Source organism: Armigeres subalbatus, chromosome 2, assembly GCF_024139115.2.
Source record: "Armigeres subalbatus isolate Guangzhou_Male chromosome 2, GZ_Asu_2, whole genome shotgun sequence".
In the NCBI taxonomy this organism is placed as follows: Eukaryota; Metazoa; Arthropoda; class Insecta; order Diptera; family Culicidae; genus Armigeres; species Armigeres subalbatus.
Window position 1 is genome coordinate 1,477,132 of NC_085140.1, and position 20,501 is coordinate 1,497,632.

Consider the following 20,501-nt stretch of genomic DNA (forward strand, 5'->3'; position numbering starts at 1 on the left):
ACATATTTGAACAACATTCTCGATAGAGCCATTTTACCTGTTTTTAGATTGTTGTCTAGTTAAAAATAACTTCGACACTCATATATCATGTGGATCTGAATCAACTGCATTAGATATATTTATTTTCGTTGTTTAGAAGTAGTGTACAGTTGATTTACCAAATGTGTATTTTACTTTCTGAAAATTATCTCCCTCATGGAAAAGAGCAATGCTTAAACCTATGTGAAATTTTCCTTTTACAGGGCAAATAATCTATTTATTTTACAATAGATCTACAGGTTTTGTCTTGTGTTTTGTTATTTTTAAACTTCGCATCAGATTTTCAGATAAATAAAGTGCTTAGGACATAAATTGGCCATTTTGTTCTATTACAAATTTACAACACAGCGCATCGCCTGAATAAAAACGTTTCTTTCGAGATTCTAATTTATGTAATAATTTGTGTTCTAAACAGATAAACATTCATTCGAAAGGTAAACAAAGATTTGCTTATCTTTTCCATCTAACACATTTGGTAAGAAAGTAAGCTAATAGCTAATGGAAAGCCAGTCAATAGCCAAATAAACAGTGAACCGACTTTTTTAATATCTGCTAACATTGTAAACCCTTTCTTTTTGCAAAAACAAAAGTCTGACAAGCAATAAACCTCCATCCATGATCTGAAATACTACGACTCAGAAACTACATGAACATTTTATCTACATTCTTCATATTAGTTTCGTTCGACAGTATAAAGCAGAATAGGTCCCACTTGCCCCGTTTGAAGGGGTAAGTGGGTCCCACAGGTAAATTTATTTCTGTCACTACCAATATTTTTTCTAACTGAATAAATGGCTTACAACACGTCCACACTTCAACAACGGAAGCATATAATGATGTATCCGTGGTTAATGTCCTGAAATACCCTCTTTTCTTGATATGCGTAAACAATTTTGTTGAACTAGCGTTTTTTTAGGTCCCACTTGCCCCGGGGTACCTTACTTTCATTTCACAGCTAAATTCGGTTTTTGAAAACTGATCGTGTCGCAACAAAGACGATCTCACATACCACAAAACTAGTTAGTACTATTCCATTTAATTCCACCATTTGATTGTTATTTTACAGATACGTATTTCGACTCCAACAGTAACGCCGTCTTCAGTGTTTCGTACTTGACTCAGTGGTGAAATTAAATAGGCTAGTACTAACTAACTAACCAAATTTGGAACACACCTTCTTCATCTTAAGGAGACGACGATAGGGGGTTAAGGATGCTGTTTGGAAAAGGGAGAGGGTGTGGGGGAGGGGTATTGCTTAGTTATTGATTAACTCAGTGTTTCTTCTGAACCCTTTGGCCGATTTCATCCAAATTTGGAAGACACATTCTTTATCTTAAGGAGACGACGATAGGGGGGTTAAGCAAGTTCTTCGGAAAAAGGGGGTGTGTGAGGGGAGGAGTATTGCTTAGATGTTGATCAACTCAGTGTAACTTCTGAACCCATTGGACGTTTTCAACCAAATTTTGAACACACATTCTTCATATTAAGGAGACGACGATAGTGTGGTAAGGGATGCTCTTTGATGGGGGGAGGGGTATTGTTCAGCAATGGATCAACTCAATGTGTAAGTCTTGAACCCAATGACCGATTTGAACCAAATTTGTATCAAATATTGTATTTCCTAAGGAAACAATTTTAGTGGATATGGGTAGGTCATTTTAAAAGGGAGGGGGTGTGAGTTATAGATCAATTCAGTATAACTTCTTAGCCCATTTACCGATGTCCACCAAATTTGGAATCCATATTCTCTGTCTATGGAAGACTATATCAGACTGGATAGGAGTGCCATAGCTGAGTGAGAGAGTGGGTATATTTATTAAACAAACAGTTTAGTATACCTTTTACCCATTCAAACCAAATTTGAAAACACGTATTCTCTGCCCAAAGGAAACTAAATAGCGAAGAAGATTCCCGTTTATGCCCTTACACATATCGGGCTGTGGCACGTGATCTTACGTGAAGTCCACCTTTCTTCACTTGTCAGCTCACTTCCAGACGCATTCATAGTCGGCAGGGTTTGCAGAAATCGCTTTCAATAGATAACGAACAACGATAAAAGAGACTACTTAATTGTACCTTGACGAATACGTATTTCGACCTCAACAGTAAGTCCGTCTTCAGTGTCTCGTATTTGACTCGACTTCGAGTCGTATACGTAATACGTATCTGTCAAGGTACAATTAAGTGGTGGAATTAAATGGGATTGTACAAACTCGTCTTATGACAAGTGAAGACATTCCACTAAAGAGCTCAAAATAATTTTCTTGATAAAAGAGAGACAAAAACCTCCTCGAATCATAACAAGCCATGAAAACAAAACAATCGCACTTGTGTACAAGTTGGAAAAACTGATTCGGATAGGCGGCCCCCCACCGATGGGGTTTGATAAAACGCTTTGTTCTCGCTTATTTCATGTTGGGGATCATATTTTTTCGCATTAACTGTGTAAAACAAGTTGAAATGCATCATCGAAACCGGTGCCCCCCGCAAATGGGGCTTATTGAAAGAAATTTTATGGGATGTTCATTATCGTAACAGCTACCGAAAAACGTCTCTCACGGTATGCTACCTACCCGAGCAAAGTTCATGATGTCAATTATTTGATTACTCCAGTTGATCTCGTTTTGTATGGATTAACGGTTAACACAGCAGAATTGAGAGCATATTTTTACACAGGAAATCATACTGAAAACAAATTTTGATGTCAATGAAATCAATATCATTACTAAATTTGATATTTGATATAGATTCTTAATTTGAAATCAAAATGAGTATTCAATTAGATTATTTATAAGAGCATTCATAACAACAATAGCATATTTTGTTTGCAGATTGTTTTTAATTTTCGTAAATAATACACTTTAGATAATTGACAGAATAATTTGATATAAAGCTTCTATCATTATGATAACTGAGGAAAGCATATTGAAAACATTTTGCGATATCAATTTGTAATTAGGACAGCTTTGATCACTGCGTGACTTTATCGAAATTAATATATTAGCTTTTATCGGTGATAATTATACTACTCAAAGCGAAAGGGAGTAGATGAAAGTATTGAAGATACAGATTCGATTGACACCGAAAGCGAGCGGCAAGTGTGAAATGAATAGGAGTGTCTTGGAGTAAAGCACATTTGGCGATTGGACAAATCAAGCATCCGAAAGATACCTATTCAATTTTCAAAAAAAAAAAGCTAACCGCGTTGGAGGTTGGTACTCTGCTGGCTTTCCCGCAAACGTGACCTTTAAGTGGTTTTGTTGTGTAGGGGTTATCACGCCTATCTAGAGAGTAGGAGGTTGAGAGTTCGTGTCCCTCCAAGACACGTGGATTCTTTTTCGCAAATTTCATATCAATTTGTCAATTTCGAAACATGTGCTGTGCATATGTACAGCCAAAATATTTAACAAAAACAATGGTTTTCGTACGGCCGAGATGCCGAATAAAATGCAATTAATAATAATAATTGTAATATGTGCAAGAACTTCCACTAGAAATATTTAATAATTATGATTTCACTATTCTTATTTTTTCAGCTCAAAAAGTTACGCCACATGCCGTCACAGAATATCACATAACTCAGCACGTAATGGATCCTTTGCGAGGATTAGCAGAGCAAAGTTTATGTAAGTAAACATATCTGATTTTAAATTTGAAATATTCTTCGTTTTGTGTTGAACTTAATACTATGTTAAAAAAACACAATAATAAATTAAAAAAAAAAAAACTTCGTTTAACTACGTTCTTACTAGGGTGACTGTTCCCGTTATGTCAAAATCTCCTATTCCCGAGCAGGAGCGACGACCTCGATACCAGAAATTAGTATGAACTAGCCTTGTATGAAAGGTAAAATACCAAAAAATAATACCAAAACGTATATGCAGTATACTTGAGGCATAACATGCTTAGGTATTTCAATGCCTAACAAATAATGATTTTTAAAAAAAATATTTTGAACTTTTTAGTGGAATGTCTTCACTTGTCATATGACACGAGTTTGTACCATCCCATTTAATTCCACCACTTGATTGTACCCTGACAGATACGTATTTCGACCTCAACAGTAAGGGCGTCTTCAGTGTGACCTTACTGTTGAGGTCGAAATACGTATCTCTGAAAGTACAATCAAGTGATGGAATTAAATGGGATGATACAAACTCGTCTTATGACAATAAGGGAGTAATGATTTGTTATGCATTAGAATTTAATAACAGAGTATGTTATGACTCAAGTATTGTGCATATATTTTTTTGGTTTTATTCCTTTGGTATTTTACAAAAACGGCCCTTCAAAAATTATTGTTCAAAAATTGCCAAAACCAAAAAAATGCAATAACTTTGGCAATGACTGACCGATTTTGTTTAAATTCTGCACGCTTTTTCTACTCAACTAGTACTTTATACCAAGTGGTTAATATGGTTATAAAGTTGTTTACTTTAGCAGAAAAAGGACTTTTTCGATAAAAAATGATCGTTTTTCCAAAGGGAATATTTTTCATCAACAGATCTAGGATAAAAAACTAAACCCGTAAGGCAATTAATTAGTTCCTTAAGAGCTTTCATCTCATATATAATTCAGAAGCGCCAACTCAAGAATTTCTAAGAAAATCGCAATTTTCTGCAACACTGTTTAATCAAAAGAAAGTTCGCATAAATTTCGATCCTACTTATGTTGATGTTTTCCGATCTGGTGAAAACTGTTCAAACTTTTTTGTCTAAGTAGAAATTAAAAATCAGGATTGTTCATTAGGGGAGTGTAGGGTGAAATAGCCCTTTAAAAATAAATGTAAAAAAATACATCAATTTTTTTATGTGAGTTCTAGCAGAAAATACATAAGTTTAAAACCACTATTTCTTCTTCCTTTCAATTCATCAATATATTTCTTCTCAATAGATACGTATATCTTTCGCTGATCTATATTAGATAGCAAACTATTTGTAGAACAATTTTCAACAGATGTAAAATAGGACCAAAATAAGTGCCTTAAACATTAGCACGTCTTTCGCACACTGAAACAAAAATAAACGGATTCGGCGAAAGTGCTTGTTGATATTTTTTTAATCAGCTACAATTACTGTGGGTACCGGTACTGATGTTGATTTTACAGCTATGCGAAAAAAAATTTAACGGCAAATGAGCAATTTCGGTAAATTGGGTAAAATAGTCTTGTTAAAATAAAATGTCAAAAATTCATAAATTTTTATATGTGAGCTCAAGCAGAATATACATTAGGATAAAAACATGACGTATTTCCTTTATTGAAACTTATTTCAGTGCGCCAACTTGAGAACAATCAATCAAATTATAAGTTTCCGCACACTGCACTGTTTGTTTGCAAGCCAATTTGTGAGAATTGCAACTCCATTTTTATCGATGTTTCTGCATCTGGCTGAAACTTACAAGGTTTATTTCTATATGTAGATGAAACTATTTGGTATAATATTATGATGGGGAGAGAGGCCTAAAAAAGATCTCCAAATATAAATAATGTAACGAAACCAGATGATCGTAACCACACTTCTTAGATTTGATTATTCCGACCCAAATGGCAACTAATCTAGCGATTTTGCTAGTTTCAAGGTTTCGACTTTTCGTTTCAATGAGACCAAAGGAAGCGTTTTTCGGGCCAAGGGAGAATATTTTTTCGTTGTTTATGTTGAGGATCATTTTTCACCCATCAATCTTTTCTCTAGAATCAGCATTGGAAGATAAATGAAAATCTTGCTAATTAGATGAAAATCCTTTTTCGTTTCATTACTATTACCGCTCACTCACTTTTCGCGAGAATTATCGCAGAACAATAAAATTGTATGGCCGCGCCGGGATTCGAATCCAGAATAGTAACAGTAATAGCTGTGGGGATGCGCTTACTATAGCCATACCACCACGCTATCTGTATGGAAGTGATAAGTTATTTGTTCCACATAAGTTACTACCATTTGCATTTATGATGCTACGAAAAGACTCGAATGTGGAAGAAAAAGAGCAAACCAACGTTTGGCGGCAATCGAAGTGAGCGATAAATGGTTATCACTCTCTAGGCAGTTTTTCTTACCCAAAAAGCGATTTCTTCCCGAAAATTTTCGTGAGGGAGCATCCTGTGCTCCCGAGATTGAGTGAGCATTACGAACTCTGGCTAGTTTGCTTCGATTTTTTTCCAAGCGTAGTATTTTTATGGTTTTTTATCTGTCAACAATTAAATACTTCACAATCTCTCAATCTCAAAAAATAACGTGAACTGGTTATCTAGTCATGTCATTTATATAATATTCCGGCAGAGGTATTGTAAATTTAGCGCCGTCTTAAACTCCCGTTCAAAAATATTGTCCCACCAAAATATATTTCCACCAGTTCCTCCATACATGAGTGACGTCTTAACTGCAAGAACGATGGTTCAAGAACGACGTAAAGCAAAATCCAATGCTCTTGCTAGTTTCCATCCATTCGGTAGTGTGAACATTTGTTTTGGTACTACAACACGGTAGTCTATTCCTCAGTGAAAAAGCAATAGATAGATTTCTCAAAAAGTATTGCAAGCTGTTACTATCCAAGTACTACTTCTTAGCAAACCACACCTTGGATGGTTGGTTGGAAATATGTTCATATAAGGTTAGAAAAGATTTTAAGAGAAAAAGGCTGGTATTCAAAGCATCCTTTTGCACATCAACTACACAGTCTTATTAAGGTACTCAAGCACTTTCAGGTGGTGTAAATTAAGCCAAGAATAAAACAGTTTTGCTTGGTAATCTTTTAATTAATTGATTAAGCGATCTACAATTTATATACTTTATCTATGAGTGTAGAAACGTGTATCCTGAAATTTAAAGTACTCTCATGAGGGGTGTGCTTCAATATCTTCAGACAATAGTATACTCTATCCTATTCAATAGTATACACATAACATTGTTACGCTCTCCGTGTAAAAAAAAATTAGCTCGTTGTAGAAAAAAAAAGTTTTTTGTCGTATCGTGCAAAATGAATGCAACTTTGTTAAACTTTGAAATTTTTTTCACACAGTTGTGTAAACATAGAATCGAGAGTATTCCATTACCTATGAGATAAAATTGGCCAACCCTTGAAAATATATACACCCGATTAGAACTGGTATGTATTTTCTGCTAGAACTCGTATAAAAAATTAATGTATTTTTGGACATTTATTTTTAAAGGGCTATTTTACCCTACCCTAATAAAAAATCCTGATTTTTAATTTCTACTTAGACAAAAAAGTTTGAAAAGTTTTCATCAGATCGGAAAACATCAACATAAGAAGGGTCGAAATTTATGCGAACTTTCTTTTGAATAAACAGTGTTGCAGAAAATTGCGATTTTCTTGGAAATTCTTGAGTTGGCGCTTCTGAATTATATATAAGATGAAAGCTCTTTAGTTCCTTAATTGCCTTACGGGTTTAGTTTTTTATCCTAGATCTGTTGGTGAAAAATATTCCCTTTGGAAAAACGACAATTTTTTAACGAAAAAGTTCATTTTCTCCTAAAGTAAACAATTTTATAACCATATTAACCACTTGGTATAAGGTACTAGTTGAGTAGAAAAAGCGTGCAAAATTCAAACAAAATCGGTCAGTCATTGCCAAAGTTATTGCATTTTTTTGGTTTTGGCGATTTTTGAACAATAATTTTTGAAGGGCCATTCTACCCCACTTCCCCTGATTGAAAAAACCTGAAAATTTGCAAAATGTTTTCTCTTACATATATGAACAAACCCTGAAAATTTCGTCCAAATCGGAGAATATCGATACAAGAGGGGGTCGCGCTTCTCGCGAACTGGCTCTTAACAATGCATTTGCTTAAAAACTTCATTGAACTAGGATCAATCATTCGAAAATCCTCCTCTCTATTACACAATAAATCATTACCACTAGACTAGGTAGCTTGTCTGGCCAATTCCAAATCTACACTAACTAATTTAACTATCTGGAAATCTTCCAAAACGTTTTTTTAAACACGTTTATCAATATTCGCAACAGGTGTCCATCTTCAAATGCATTATTACCTTCAGAACTATCATAAGCTTGTTATCTGCTTTTCCCTTGAATAAAGTGCAATTTCTGTTATACTAGCCAACTATAACAGGAGAGCATTCGATTGAAATATCATATACGTTATATATACGTTTTGGGGAAACCCGACTTTTTGTATTTTTTTGCCTTTCTCGTATACTAAGTATACGTAAAAGCTATATGATCACTCCAAAACCAATCTTTTGATAGAAGGCTCGGAGACCCATAGTTTTATATACCAATCGACTCAGTTCGACGAATTGAGGTGATGTCTGTTTGTGTGTATTTATGTATGTGTGTATGTGTACAAAATTTTGTAGACATACTTTTTGGAACTTAGCATTGGCCAATTTACTCGCAACAAGTTCCATTCGACTGAGAATCCTGTCCGATTGTTTGCTATTGAAAATTGGCTAGATTGGACTATGGGATCACAAGTTATGGCCAAAATATTATTTTCTTTTTTTGCACGAGAAAGGCACCAAAACCGCTAGGTGGATGATTCAGGGTTTTTAGTTTTAGTTTTTGCCCACCTTGACCTACTGTGCAACGATTTATGCTAGTTTTTTGTTTTAAAATTTATCAAAAATTAGTATAGGGGAAAGATTGTTTCCCAAGATGGTTCACTTCAAGGTTGTATTTCGAAAAACAAATAATTTGTTTCTTTCTATGTAAAGTATTTTTTCCACAATCTCATACCATTAAAATGGCCAACCTCTGCTCCATTACTAGCATTTGTTAATAAATTAAATGACTCGTAAAATTCTATTCTAGGTTGAATCGAATAGAAAAACATTCAAAAATAACGAAAATTAAAAAAAAAAAACGGTACATTTTGTCTTATAATCGCTGTATCTCAGAAACGGTGGCACTTAGAAAAAAATACTGTTCACTTTTGTTAAATATCTTGGCTGTGTATATGCACAGCACATGTTTCGAAATGGACAAATTGATATGAAATTTGCGAAAAAGAATCCACGTGTCTTGGAGGGACACGAACCCTCAACCTCCTACTCTCTAGATAGGCGTGATAACCCCTACAAAACAAGAGCACTTAAAGGTCACGTTTGCGGAAAAGCCATCAGAATTCGAGTACCAACCTCCACCGCGGTTTGCTCTTTTTTGCAAATTGAATATCTTTCGGATCCCTCCAAGACCCATGGATTCTTTTTCGCAAATTTCATATCAATTTGTCCATTTCGAAACATGTGCTGTGCATATGCACAGCCAAGATATTTAACAAAAAAACGGTTTTCGTACGGCCGAGTTGCCGAATAATATGCAATTAACTGTACACTTTTTCCAATGGAAATTTTACGTAACTTTCATAAAATCGAGCCGATAAAAACAAAAAAAAAAATTTCGACCATTCTTCAAAAACCAACATTTTTAAAAACATTATAACTTTTTAGTCCACATAGTGCAAAAAAGTACATATCTAGACCAACATTTGAAAAGGGCGTAACAACCAAAATTTATTCCTTCTGATTCTTCGCCTACATATATAGCTGTATGTGTGGGCAAAAAATCAGAAGGAATAAATTTTGGCTGTTACGTCCTTTTCAAATGTTGGTCTAGATATATTATCTGCTACAACATATCAAAAAATGAAAAATATTGAAAAATTCGTTTTTGAAAAAATCGATTTTTAAGTTTTATTTTCTGTGATAGAATTTTTTTTCACAGTGTTTATTTTTTTCACATAGCCCCAATGATTACCTAAATCATTGCCAATGACACCAAAACAATTGGTCAAGCCTTTTCAGGTTATTTTTTTTTAATTGTTCAAGTTGTTTTGGCTTAGGCCCTTGTCAAAAGTTCGGCTAGAGTCAAAATGGCAAACCAATGATGCAGATTATGTTTTTCGATCTCAAAGAATTTAGGGGAACGGTTCGGCACTTCATCTCATAGCTCCCATTTCTATCCCATAAAAAACAAAGCAATGAAAAAGATTGATTATTTTTGTGATTTTTTTCAGCAGTGAGCACGTATGTTATCAAAAAATACAAAATTGATATCTCGAAAAAAAATCATGACCTCACAGAGAATTGCTCATCTACAAAAAGGATGATAAGTTGGATTGCAGGTACTAGTTCGCAATCACATTGCTAAACGCCACCTACAAGGTACTCTCCCAAATTTTATGGTGCAGACTAACACCAATTCCAAGATAGTTCGTGGGGCAGCGCCAGGCGGGATTTATGGGCGAACGCTGTACCACCGACCAGGTGTTCGTCGTACGTCATTTATTGAAGAAATGCCGTGAATACAACGTGCCCACACATCATCTATTCATCGATTTTAAAGCCGCATGTAATACAATCAAGGCAGAAGTTTGAGTGTGGACTGTGCATGCCGAAGAAGTGTTGTAGCGTAGTATCGTTTATTGGTCCCTACATACCGCTATTGACACTTCGAGGCATGCCAGTGGAGTATTAGGGTGAGCACCCAAATAACACTCACATGGGGCAAGTTACATTTGGAAAAGCTGCTTCGGCGGCAGGGTGGTAGTCACCCAAAGTGAGGCACAAGTGGCACATGGGAGTGCCCCTACTTCGATATGGTAGCGCGTGGTCTGCTTCGGCGGAAAAGCTAGTGATCGGCCTGTGCTGAGGAAGGAGTATCGTAGCGGGTAACCACTATGTTCACCCCGAGGCATGGCGGAAGTTTGTGTATAGCAGTGGCTCCCAACCTTTTCGGGATAGCGACCCTTTTCATGATCAGCCAAGTGGCCCACGGACCCCTGGATATGTTATGCTGAAATCAAGAACAAACCTATATTTTCAAGTCATTTTATTTCAATATCTTTTATCTTTCTAATATGACATTCCTTAGCAGTAATTCATTCAGTGTGATTCTTGTAGTTGCTTTTTTCATACCAGCTACGACATACGATTTTGCGTGTCAAATTGTAATTAAGGTCTGAGGGAAGGGTTTTCCGTTAAAAAAGCACGTGGTAGCACTCTCTGCGAGAGAAAATTGCCCAATTCAGCCTGCCAGAATGACGCTGTCAGTGTCGCCAAAATTATTTCATCATTATGCAGTTTACAATTACTTGAGAATTTGCCGTAAACGGAGAACAAAAAGAAATTGGCAACAATGGGGAAGAAATTTATCACTCATGCAGTGGTTCGGCGAGAGCACAGCAACAGTGCCTACCGGTTTGCCGAGTGATTGCTCAGTTCTTTTTTTCTTTATTAAGGTGTTTTTTTAATTCTAGATTAAGTTCAACACTGCATTGCTCAGTTCGATAGGAGAAGAATTATTTCCGATATTAGAGTTAGAAGGAATATCTAAGCCTCCAGCTTCCTTCTATTTTTTCCGCGCTTTGGCAGGACGGTCTTGAAACCTTGTTTCTTAGAAGGAAGTGGAGAATTCAGATATTCCCCCTTCCTCTTGTTTTTATTAATGCTCATTGCTGAGCCTGAAGACGTGACCTTCTAAGAGTTTTTTTCCCAGAACGGTGTCCCTGCAGGATTACCACCGCTTGTCGGAATTTTACTTCCGCAAACGGATAAAACGTAAAACAAAGGCACGAGTCCTTGCAAAGATCGTAACGGAATCAGTGGGTACAAATAGCGCTGAGAAGCACTGTTGAAATTAAAATAGCTTCGGGTAGTATTAAAACTTCCTTCAGCAAAGAGAGAAAATAGAACCGCACAGCACGAAAGCACGATGCGGTCTGATTCCCTCAGACCATAAAGTTTCCATCAGCTTCTCGCTTTGGTCTTCAACTGAAGATGTGTTGAAAATCCACTCTCGCATAAATAAGCAGAAGCCAAAGCTTCTGTGGAATACGCTTCGTATTAATTGAAAGCTTGTCGCTTCGATATGGAGTAAGCTTCGTATATTCCACAAAAAAAACTTTTTTTTTCAATGGTCACGACAGGACGAACCATTACCCCAAACAATCTAAATCCAAATATTCATTCTGGCCTCCAATGTAAACAGAAGCGGACTGCGAACTTAGGGCCGATGCCCACGTAGCGGTTTTTCAACTCCACGTGCACGCAGCGTTAAAATAACGCTGGTGTGCATCGGCGTGGTGACGCTGCGTTACCGCTTGTTCCCGGTGCACACCTGCGTCTTTTTGACGCCTCTGCGTTGAAATGACGCTACGTGGGCATCGACCCTTAGGAAGCATCTTTTTAAAACAGATCGAGAAAATATCGATCATACTGTTGCTTCAGTGAGTCAAGATAAGACTTAATTTCCAATTTGAGATTGGAAACTAAATTAGTTAACTCTTTTTTTATCCAAATGCACAGTTCATCAAACATTGTAATATTTCCAATACATACTTTGCGCTCCCATTTTTTAACCTTTGCTTGCAAATTGTCTCTGAACTGAATCAGATTGGTTTTCTTGCCAAAGTTTAGCGAGTTTAGCTGATGTCTGATAGGTGAGCGAGAAGTTTCTGCCTTTCATCTTCATTGAGTTTGACCAGAAAAAAATTTCTATTCAGGCTTTTCAAGAAAATTGATTTCTTCCCTCAATTCAAAAACGTTAAAAATATTGCCTTTTGATAACCAACAAAACGGCAGTGTAGAAAAAAGAACCTCGTGATCTGCATTTATTCATTTGCATAGTTTTTCGTACAAACATGTGTTGAGAGCTCCAGAGAGTTCAGTGCGTGATCTCTCTTGTTTCGGACAGCAGAACGATCGCGCGATCGGCCGAAATATTATGTTCTGCATTGCGCGGCCGGTATACTCGGTCTCTAGTAGCAACGAGAGTCGGACTAATAATCCTTCCATTCCTATATGACCGTAAGGACGTGGCCGGCGCCGTTATTGACCTTAAATATTTGAGCTCCCGAAACGTGTACATTGAGAATGGGTAGGAAATCCCAAGCCCTATTCATTGTGTTCTCTGTACAATTTTGCAAGTTCAGTCAATCACGGAGTAGCAACTACGAATTGTGCGGTCATAATGCTCATGCTCATGCTCAAACATGTGTTGAGGGCTTCAGATTTGATTCACAATCATGATAAGAGTATTTTTGTAATTGCTACAAAAGTGTCTGTCTTACAAACAAGGCATATCGGTCAATCATGCATTGAACATGAACGCTCTTGACATGAGGAGCAAACTATTTTCTCTTCGCTGAAATCTTTATTTTGATCCAAGCATGATGCACCATCAGTACGAACTCCACCAACTTTTATCCACTGTTTGCCATCAGATTCAAAAAAGGTATTTATTGCAGAATGTCAGAGTCTTTAGCTGTAGTTTTCGAATCACTACAGAAAAGAAACTCTTTTTCCAATTCTGAATAAACATAATAAATAGATATTTGTACAAAAGAAATTATATAATTATACCATGAAAACGAGTTCATGATAGTCAAACCTCGAAAAGGGTGAGTTCTTTGCAAGGGTCTCACGGCCCCCTTGGTACGGTTTCGCAGCCCCTAGGGGGTCGCGGACCACCGGTTGGGAAACACTAGTGCATAGACTACACATGCTGGAGTAAATTAGCGTAGTATCTGTAGGCCTAGGCAGTTACCGCTAGACTCCTCAAGGCAAGGCAGTGGAGTGTTAGAGTGCGAATCCAAGGAAGTCTCAAATCGTGTGAGTTCTTGTGTGAATGTTTACATTAAGTACAGCCTATCCTCCAGAAGTAATGCTGGAAAGCTGTCCCGGGGGGAAATTAGGGTTGGAGCCCAAGGAGGGTTTAGTGGGTGAGAGACCCACACTCCAGTACACTGCCATATGGTAGCTTGACAACTACTACGGGTCAGTGCATAAACATTACTCCTTGTATAAAAAAAGACGCTCCGATTGAATAGAATCGCCGCGGTACCAAACTGACTATCTACAAAACGCTCATTAGACCGATAGTTCTATACGGACACGAAACCTGGATGATGCTCGTGGAGGACCAACGCGCACTTGGAGTTTTCGAAAGGGAAGTGCTGCATACCATCTATGGTGGAGTGCAGATGACGGACTTTTAGTTGAAGGAGCGAATCAACCACGAGTTGCATTAGCTGTTGGGAGAACCATCCATCGTCCACACCGCGAAAATCGGACGACTGCGATGGTTTGGGCACGTAGCAAGGATGTCAGATAGTAATCCGGTAAAAATTGTTCTCGACAACGATCCGACGGTAACAAGAAGGCGAGGTGCACAGCGAGCAAGGTGGATCGATCAAGTGGATTGGGTTTGAATGGGATTAATATTGGATTTTCGTTGGATTTGGATTGGATTTAGATTGGATTTGGATTAGATTGAGAGTGGATTTACATTGGATTTGCATTGGATTTGATTTAGGTTGGATTTGATTAAAGGTTGGATTCGATTAGGATTGGATTTGGACATGAATTAGATTTGTATTGAATTTGAATTGGATTTAAATTGGAGATGGATTGAATTTGGATTGGATTTAAATTTGATTTAATTTAGATTGGATTTTAATTGGATTAGGATTGAGTTTGGATACATATGATGAACTAGATTTGGATTGGAATCGAATTTGATTTAGCTTGGAGATGTATTGAATTTGGATTGGGTTTGCACATGATTTGGATTGGATTTGAATGATATTTGGATTGTATATGAATTGGATTTGGATTAAGTTTGGATTGAATTTGAATTAGATTCGGATTTGAATTAGATCTGAATCAGGTTTGAATTAGATTTGGATTTTATTTAGATAAGATTTGAGTTGGAGTTGGATTGGATTTGAATATGAACTGATTTGAATTGTTTTCAAATTAAATTTGGATTGTTGATTAGTGATGAACTTAATATTATAATTAAAAAATCACTTTAATAAAGACTTTAAAAAATGGAATGGCATTTGAATTGGATTTAGTTTTGATTAGATTTGGGTTAGATTTGAATTTAATTTGATTTGGATTAGTTTTGGATTTGGATTGGATTTGGGTTGTATCGGACTTCAATCTATTTGCCCAAATATCGTATAACAAAACAAGCACATTGAACTCGTCAAGTTTGTTCTTCTCAAATTATCTAATCATTATTTAAATCCTAATCTGAAAGCTCCTATAAATTTGTGGTACAAAATAGTGACAAAAGTATGAATCAAGATTTGTGTTTCGCGACCCACCATTGATCAGTCTCCTTAAAGTGTCTCACACGTCTGAGACTGCCAAATAATTTTACTTAATCTAAAACATAATTAGGGGCCCTCCTTAGCCGTGCGGTAAGACGCGCGGCTACAAAGCAAGACCATGCTGAGGGTGACTGGGTTCGATTCCCGGTCCCGGTCTAGGCAATTTTCGGATTGGAAATTGTCTCGAATTCCCTGGGCATAAAAGTATCATCGTGCTAGCCTCATGATATACGAATGCAAAAATGGTAACCTGGCTTAGAAACCTCGCAGTTAATAACTGTGGAAGTGCTTAATGAACACTAAGCTGCGAGGCGGCTCTGTCCCAGTGTGGGGATGTAATGCCAATAAGAAGGAAGAAGAAGAAAACATAATTAACCTAGGTTTTGCTAGCTTGTTAGGTACTTTCTTCCATACCGTATTCATATGTTGTTTTGAATTTTTGTACAATATATATGTGCCAAGTTCATAAATACTTACTTTGTAAAGTTCTCATACATGATTATAAAAAAGAGGAAACCAAAGGTTATTAATAGCGGATTACACAGTAATAATATTAATAACAATCGATTGTTCATTTTTTCATTCCAGCAACACCTTTAACTCAACACCAACCCAGCTTTTTATTAAGTGGCCCTAGTACAGGACGAACGAATTTCACCAATAAACAACTCACGGAGCTGGAAAAGGAATTTCATTTCAATAAATACTTAACTCGAGCTAGGAGAATTGAGATTGCTAATTCACTACACCTTAACGAAACACAGGTAAAAAATAATGTATCCAATGCTTTCTAACAGCAAACTGTGAAAGTTAAAGCCCATTAGGTACCGATGTCTGTCATACAATTTCGAACTTCTTATAAAAATTCAACTTAATTCACCGAGTGGTGATACTGTTTTTCTCGCATTTGGCCAAGATACCAAAATTATATGGCGCTTATATAGTTCGATTCCATTTTCTTAATAACTTTTAAACGCAGTGCTCGACGGTTATCAAATTCAATAGAGATCAACAAGGGTTTGTCCTCCTTGGTTAAGAATTACTATATGAAAAAGTGGCTAATGTTTTTCGGTTTTCGTGTGCACACACATACATACACACGGACAGACAGACATTTGTTCAGCTCGACGAGCCAAGTCGATTTGTATATAACATCATGGGTCTCCAAGACTTATATAAAAAGTTCGATTTTGGAGTGAAATGATAGCCTTTCGGTACAACTTTGTTGTACGAGAAAGGCAAAACCTATATTTTTTTTCTCAGTGGTACCGTCGATCTTTGAGGGGTAAAATTTTCAAGAATGAGCCCTTCATCAATAGTGTCCTTCATGCAGTCCAGAAAATAAACCAAATCATGGGCATTTTTAACCTTCCTAATGCATTAGAAAAAAAGTTACACATTGTGCATTGGGCTCCATGTGGACCCAAGATTTCATCACGATCACAAAAACTCAAATTTCAACCGATTTTAGATCTTCAGGCACCAAACGAAAGCTGAAGGTTGCTGATTCATCCAAATTGACCACTCTAGTCCCCGGGGAACCTGTACTAAAGAGGTACTGTTTGAGCTTCTTAATTTGGCACCAAATTTTCGAGCTTCGTGTTATGAAATATAAAATTACTTGCAAATATGTGCTCCAATGATCCCAACTGTATTTGCTATTTTGTATATGCTATTTCTGAGGGAATTTATCCCTCTAACGGTCATCGGAGAGCCCTCTGGAAGATCCGGAACATCCGTAAAAGTGGCCAATTGTAAAAGTTCATCCTGGAGCTCCGCGTTTTTTCGTATCCATTCATTCTGGCAAATTGTGGGTGCAATCAATAGTAAATGTCCTCTGTCACCTCCAAATACCCCAGAAATGGTTCTCCGGAAGATTCGGAACATCCGTAAAATGGCCAATTCCAAAAGTTCATCCTAGAGCTCCACGATTTTTTGATAACCATTCATTCTGGAAAATTGTGGGTGCATTCAATAATAAATGTCTTCTGTGACCTCCCAATGCCCCAGCAACGGTCCCTCGGAAGATCCGAAACATTCGTAAAAGTGGCCAATTCCAAAAGTTCACCCTAGAGCTTCGTGATTTTTTGAAGATCATTAATTCTGGCCAATTGTGGGTGCAATAAATAGTTAAAGCCTTCTGTGATCTACAAATGTCCCAGAAACGGTCCCCCGGAAGATCAGTAACATCCGTTAAATGGCCAATTCCAAAAGTCCCCTTACGCCAAATGCCCGGATGAGCAACCGAAATTCCTTGATCCCGAATCCTAAGCCCCGTCTATCCTTGAATATTGTAAACTAACTTCGAGTCACCACGAGTACGCTGGCTCCTATCCCTCTCTTACTAACTGAAAAAAAATGATATTGATTGTATACATATATCTCAAAGAAACATGGCTCCGTAAAGTGATATATACGCCTGAGCCTACCAAATAAAGCGGTGTTGAACTTAATCTAGAATTAAAAAAACACCTAAATAAAGATTAAAAAAATAAAAAATACCAAATAAACGAACTTGGAAAAAAATTCCAAAAGTTAATCCCAGAACTTCGCGACGTTTGGTTAACCATTCATTCTGGCAAATTGTGGGTGCAATCAATACTGAAGTCTTCAGTGATCTACAAATGCCTCAGATATTCCGGAAAATCCGTAAAAATCGTTAGTTCCAAAAATTCATCCCAGCGATTTTTTCGAAACCATTCATACCGGCGAATTGTGTATGTAAATAATAGTGAAAGTGGTCAGATACCAAATGCTCCCAAAACGGTTCTTCGGAAGATTCGGAACATCCATAAAAATGGTCAATTCCAAAAGTTCATCCCAGAGATTCGCATTATTTCGTAATCATTTATCCTGACGAATAATGAATGCAATCAGTATTGAAAGTCTTCCGTGATCTCAAAAACCTGCCGAAACGGTCATCCGAAAGATTCGGACCATATGTAAAAGTGGCCAATTTCAAAAATACATCTCAGAGCTTCGCAATTTATTCATAACCGAATTGCCTGTGCAATCAATTGTGCAAGTCTTCTGCGACCCGCAAACGCTTAACCTTTCCAGAGCATTGCTATTTTATTCGTAACCATCCATATGGGCAAATTGTGTACGCAATATATTGTTTAAGTCTTCTGCCGCCGGGAAATCCTAAACATCCGTTAAAGTGGCCAATACCAAAAGTTCATCTCAAAGCAAATTTTCGAAACTGTTTATATCAGCGAATTGATTATGCAATCAATAGCGAAAGTCTATTGTGACCCGACCCGAAACATTCGTAATATAGGTTAATCCTAAAAGTTTATCCCAGAACCTTTTTGTTAGCATTCATGTAGTAACGGTATATTTTATGTGGAGTCAATAGTGAAAGTCCTCTGTGACCTACTAAAAGTTAATCACATTCGATTTTTTAGAAAACTCCGGTTCTCCGGGAAATTTGGGACATCTGCTAAAATTATTAATTCCTGAAGTTTATCCAAGAGCTCCACATTTTATTTCCAGGGTTGTTACGACTACGCGGATTTCGCGATTTTCGCGGATTTCGCGGTTTTCGCGGATTTGGCGCGGATTTACATAACGATTTGAAGACTTCGCGCGGATTTGGCGCGGATTTAGTTTTAGGTGAAAATTAACTTTAAAAAATCTGGATGTAGTACATGGAGCTTCCTTCCTATAGTAAAATAATGTTGACAATAAACTTTACGTTTGAAGTCCATACATCCACAACTTTTCGGACACTTCCAAGTCCTTATTGGATGTCATGCATTACACTTTTGTTCAATCGTTCAACAAGCCCGTCACTTTTGGTCATTAATTATTGATTCCTTAAATCCATTCTTTTATATCGTCAAATCTTCCCGTCGGGATTAAGTTTCTTCTCTTATAGTATTGGAGGTTTTATATTGCTTGCATAGAATTTCTCTAGAATGAATCAGAGTATTAGAACAATTGAAAAAAAAATATGATTGAAGAGGAATTTTGATCAGCAATTTTGATCAGGTCAATTTCCACAGATATTTTCGGTAAAAATCCATAGGACTTGTTAAGAATTTTTTGCGTTATTTTCGGATAACTATTATAAAAGTTTTGCCTTCGAAATTCCGAAATTCCGAAAATTACGAAGGAATTTCCTCGAGGATTCTATGAGTAATTTAATAAATATACAGCTTGGAGAGGATATCTGCAGAATTTTGCTGTGATAAATTGTAAATTTTTTTTGGAGGCATTCATAGAGGATTTTTCACGGTAATTCCTGTAGCGATAACAACAGAAAAAGAATTGAAGAATTCTGCCTTGAATTAGGAAAAGAATTGATTTTTAGTAGGAATTTATCAAAAAAGGTCTTCAGGAATTCCCAAAGCGATTTATTATGAAGTTTCCACATGCATTTCAAAGGAATTTGTGCAGGACTTCTGGAGCAGTTTTCTCATAAATTCACGTGTCATTTTCCTCGGAAATTCCTGAAGCTATGACAGCAGAAATGCCTGTAAAAAATCCGCAGAAATTTCGCTTTTAATTTACGGGAGAATTCCCGGGAGTTCTTGTGTTTTTACCAACGTATTTATGTAAAAAAAATCCAAAGGGATTTCAACAGGAATTCTTGGATGGGTTCTCGCATGTATTGTCGTAAAAAATCCTGCGGATTATTCTGGATAAATTCCTCCAGATTGAATTTATGAAAAAGTATTCCAATGAATGCATAAATTCTCGGAGGATCTACCGCAGCAATTTCCAGACAAATTTCCACAAGAATCCCTGAGAAAACTTTTGCATATACCCTTGGAGATTTCTTATGAAATTCAAGTAATACTAACACAGGAGTTCCTGTTAAAATTTTAAGTAGATTTACTGTAAATAACTCTTAGAGAAATTTCTGCAAAAAATCTTGTTGGAATTTTTGCATGACAACTTTCTTCAGGAGAGTTTTATGTTTTAGAAAATAGAACATTCAATGAAACCTGAGCAAGTATGTTAGTTTTAAATTATTTCTATTTGGATATAAATTCAAATAATTTTTACTCGGAAGTTTTGTTCAAAAACAAATTTACATGATCTTTTTACCTTATCTCTACGAAAGTTTGTGTTATGAACAAAAATTACAACAAAATTGCAACCATCCATGTTTCTATAAAACGGTGAATATAGAAAATGTTTAACAGCTTAATTTTGGTTCTTAATCTCCGAGGCTTCTATAAAAAGTTCCTCTTTTGAGTGAAATGTTGTACGAGAAAAGCAAAAAATGATATTTCGCGTGTATTGGGCTTGAATTTAGCTCTGAGTCGCGCGGATTTGGCGCGGATTGAATTTCATGCCGCGCGGATATGGCGCGGATTTGATTTTGGTCGGCGCGGATTTGGCGCGGAAAAT

At 36.7% G+C, this 20,501-nt stretch overlaps 1 protein-coding gene across 1 annotated transcript in view; it reads left to right on the forward strand.

Moving 5' to 3' along the window:
* Nucleotides 1–20,501, forward strand: part of LOC134217432 (homeobox protein Hox-A1a-like) — an 82,944-nt gene that overhangs the window by 35,200 nt on the left and 27,243 nt on the right. The window contains exons 2-3 of the mRNA XM_062696197.1: nucleotides 3,576–3,665; nucleotides 15,729–15,904. Of these exons, the coding sequence (XP_062552181.1) occupies nucleotides 3,576–3,665; nucleotides 15,729–15,904 (266 nt within the window). The remainder of the gene's footprint in view (nucleotides 1–3,575; nucleotides 3,666–15,728; nucleotides 15,905–20,501) is intronic.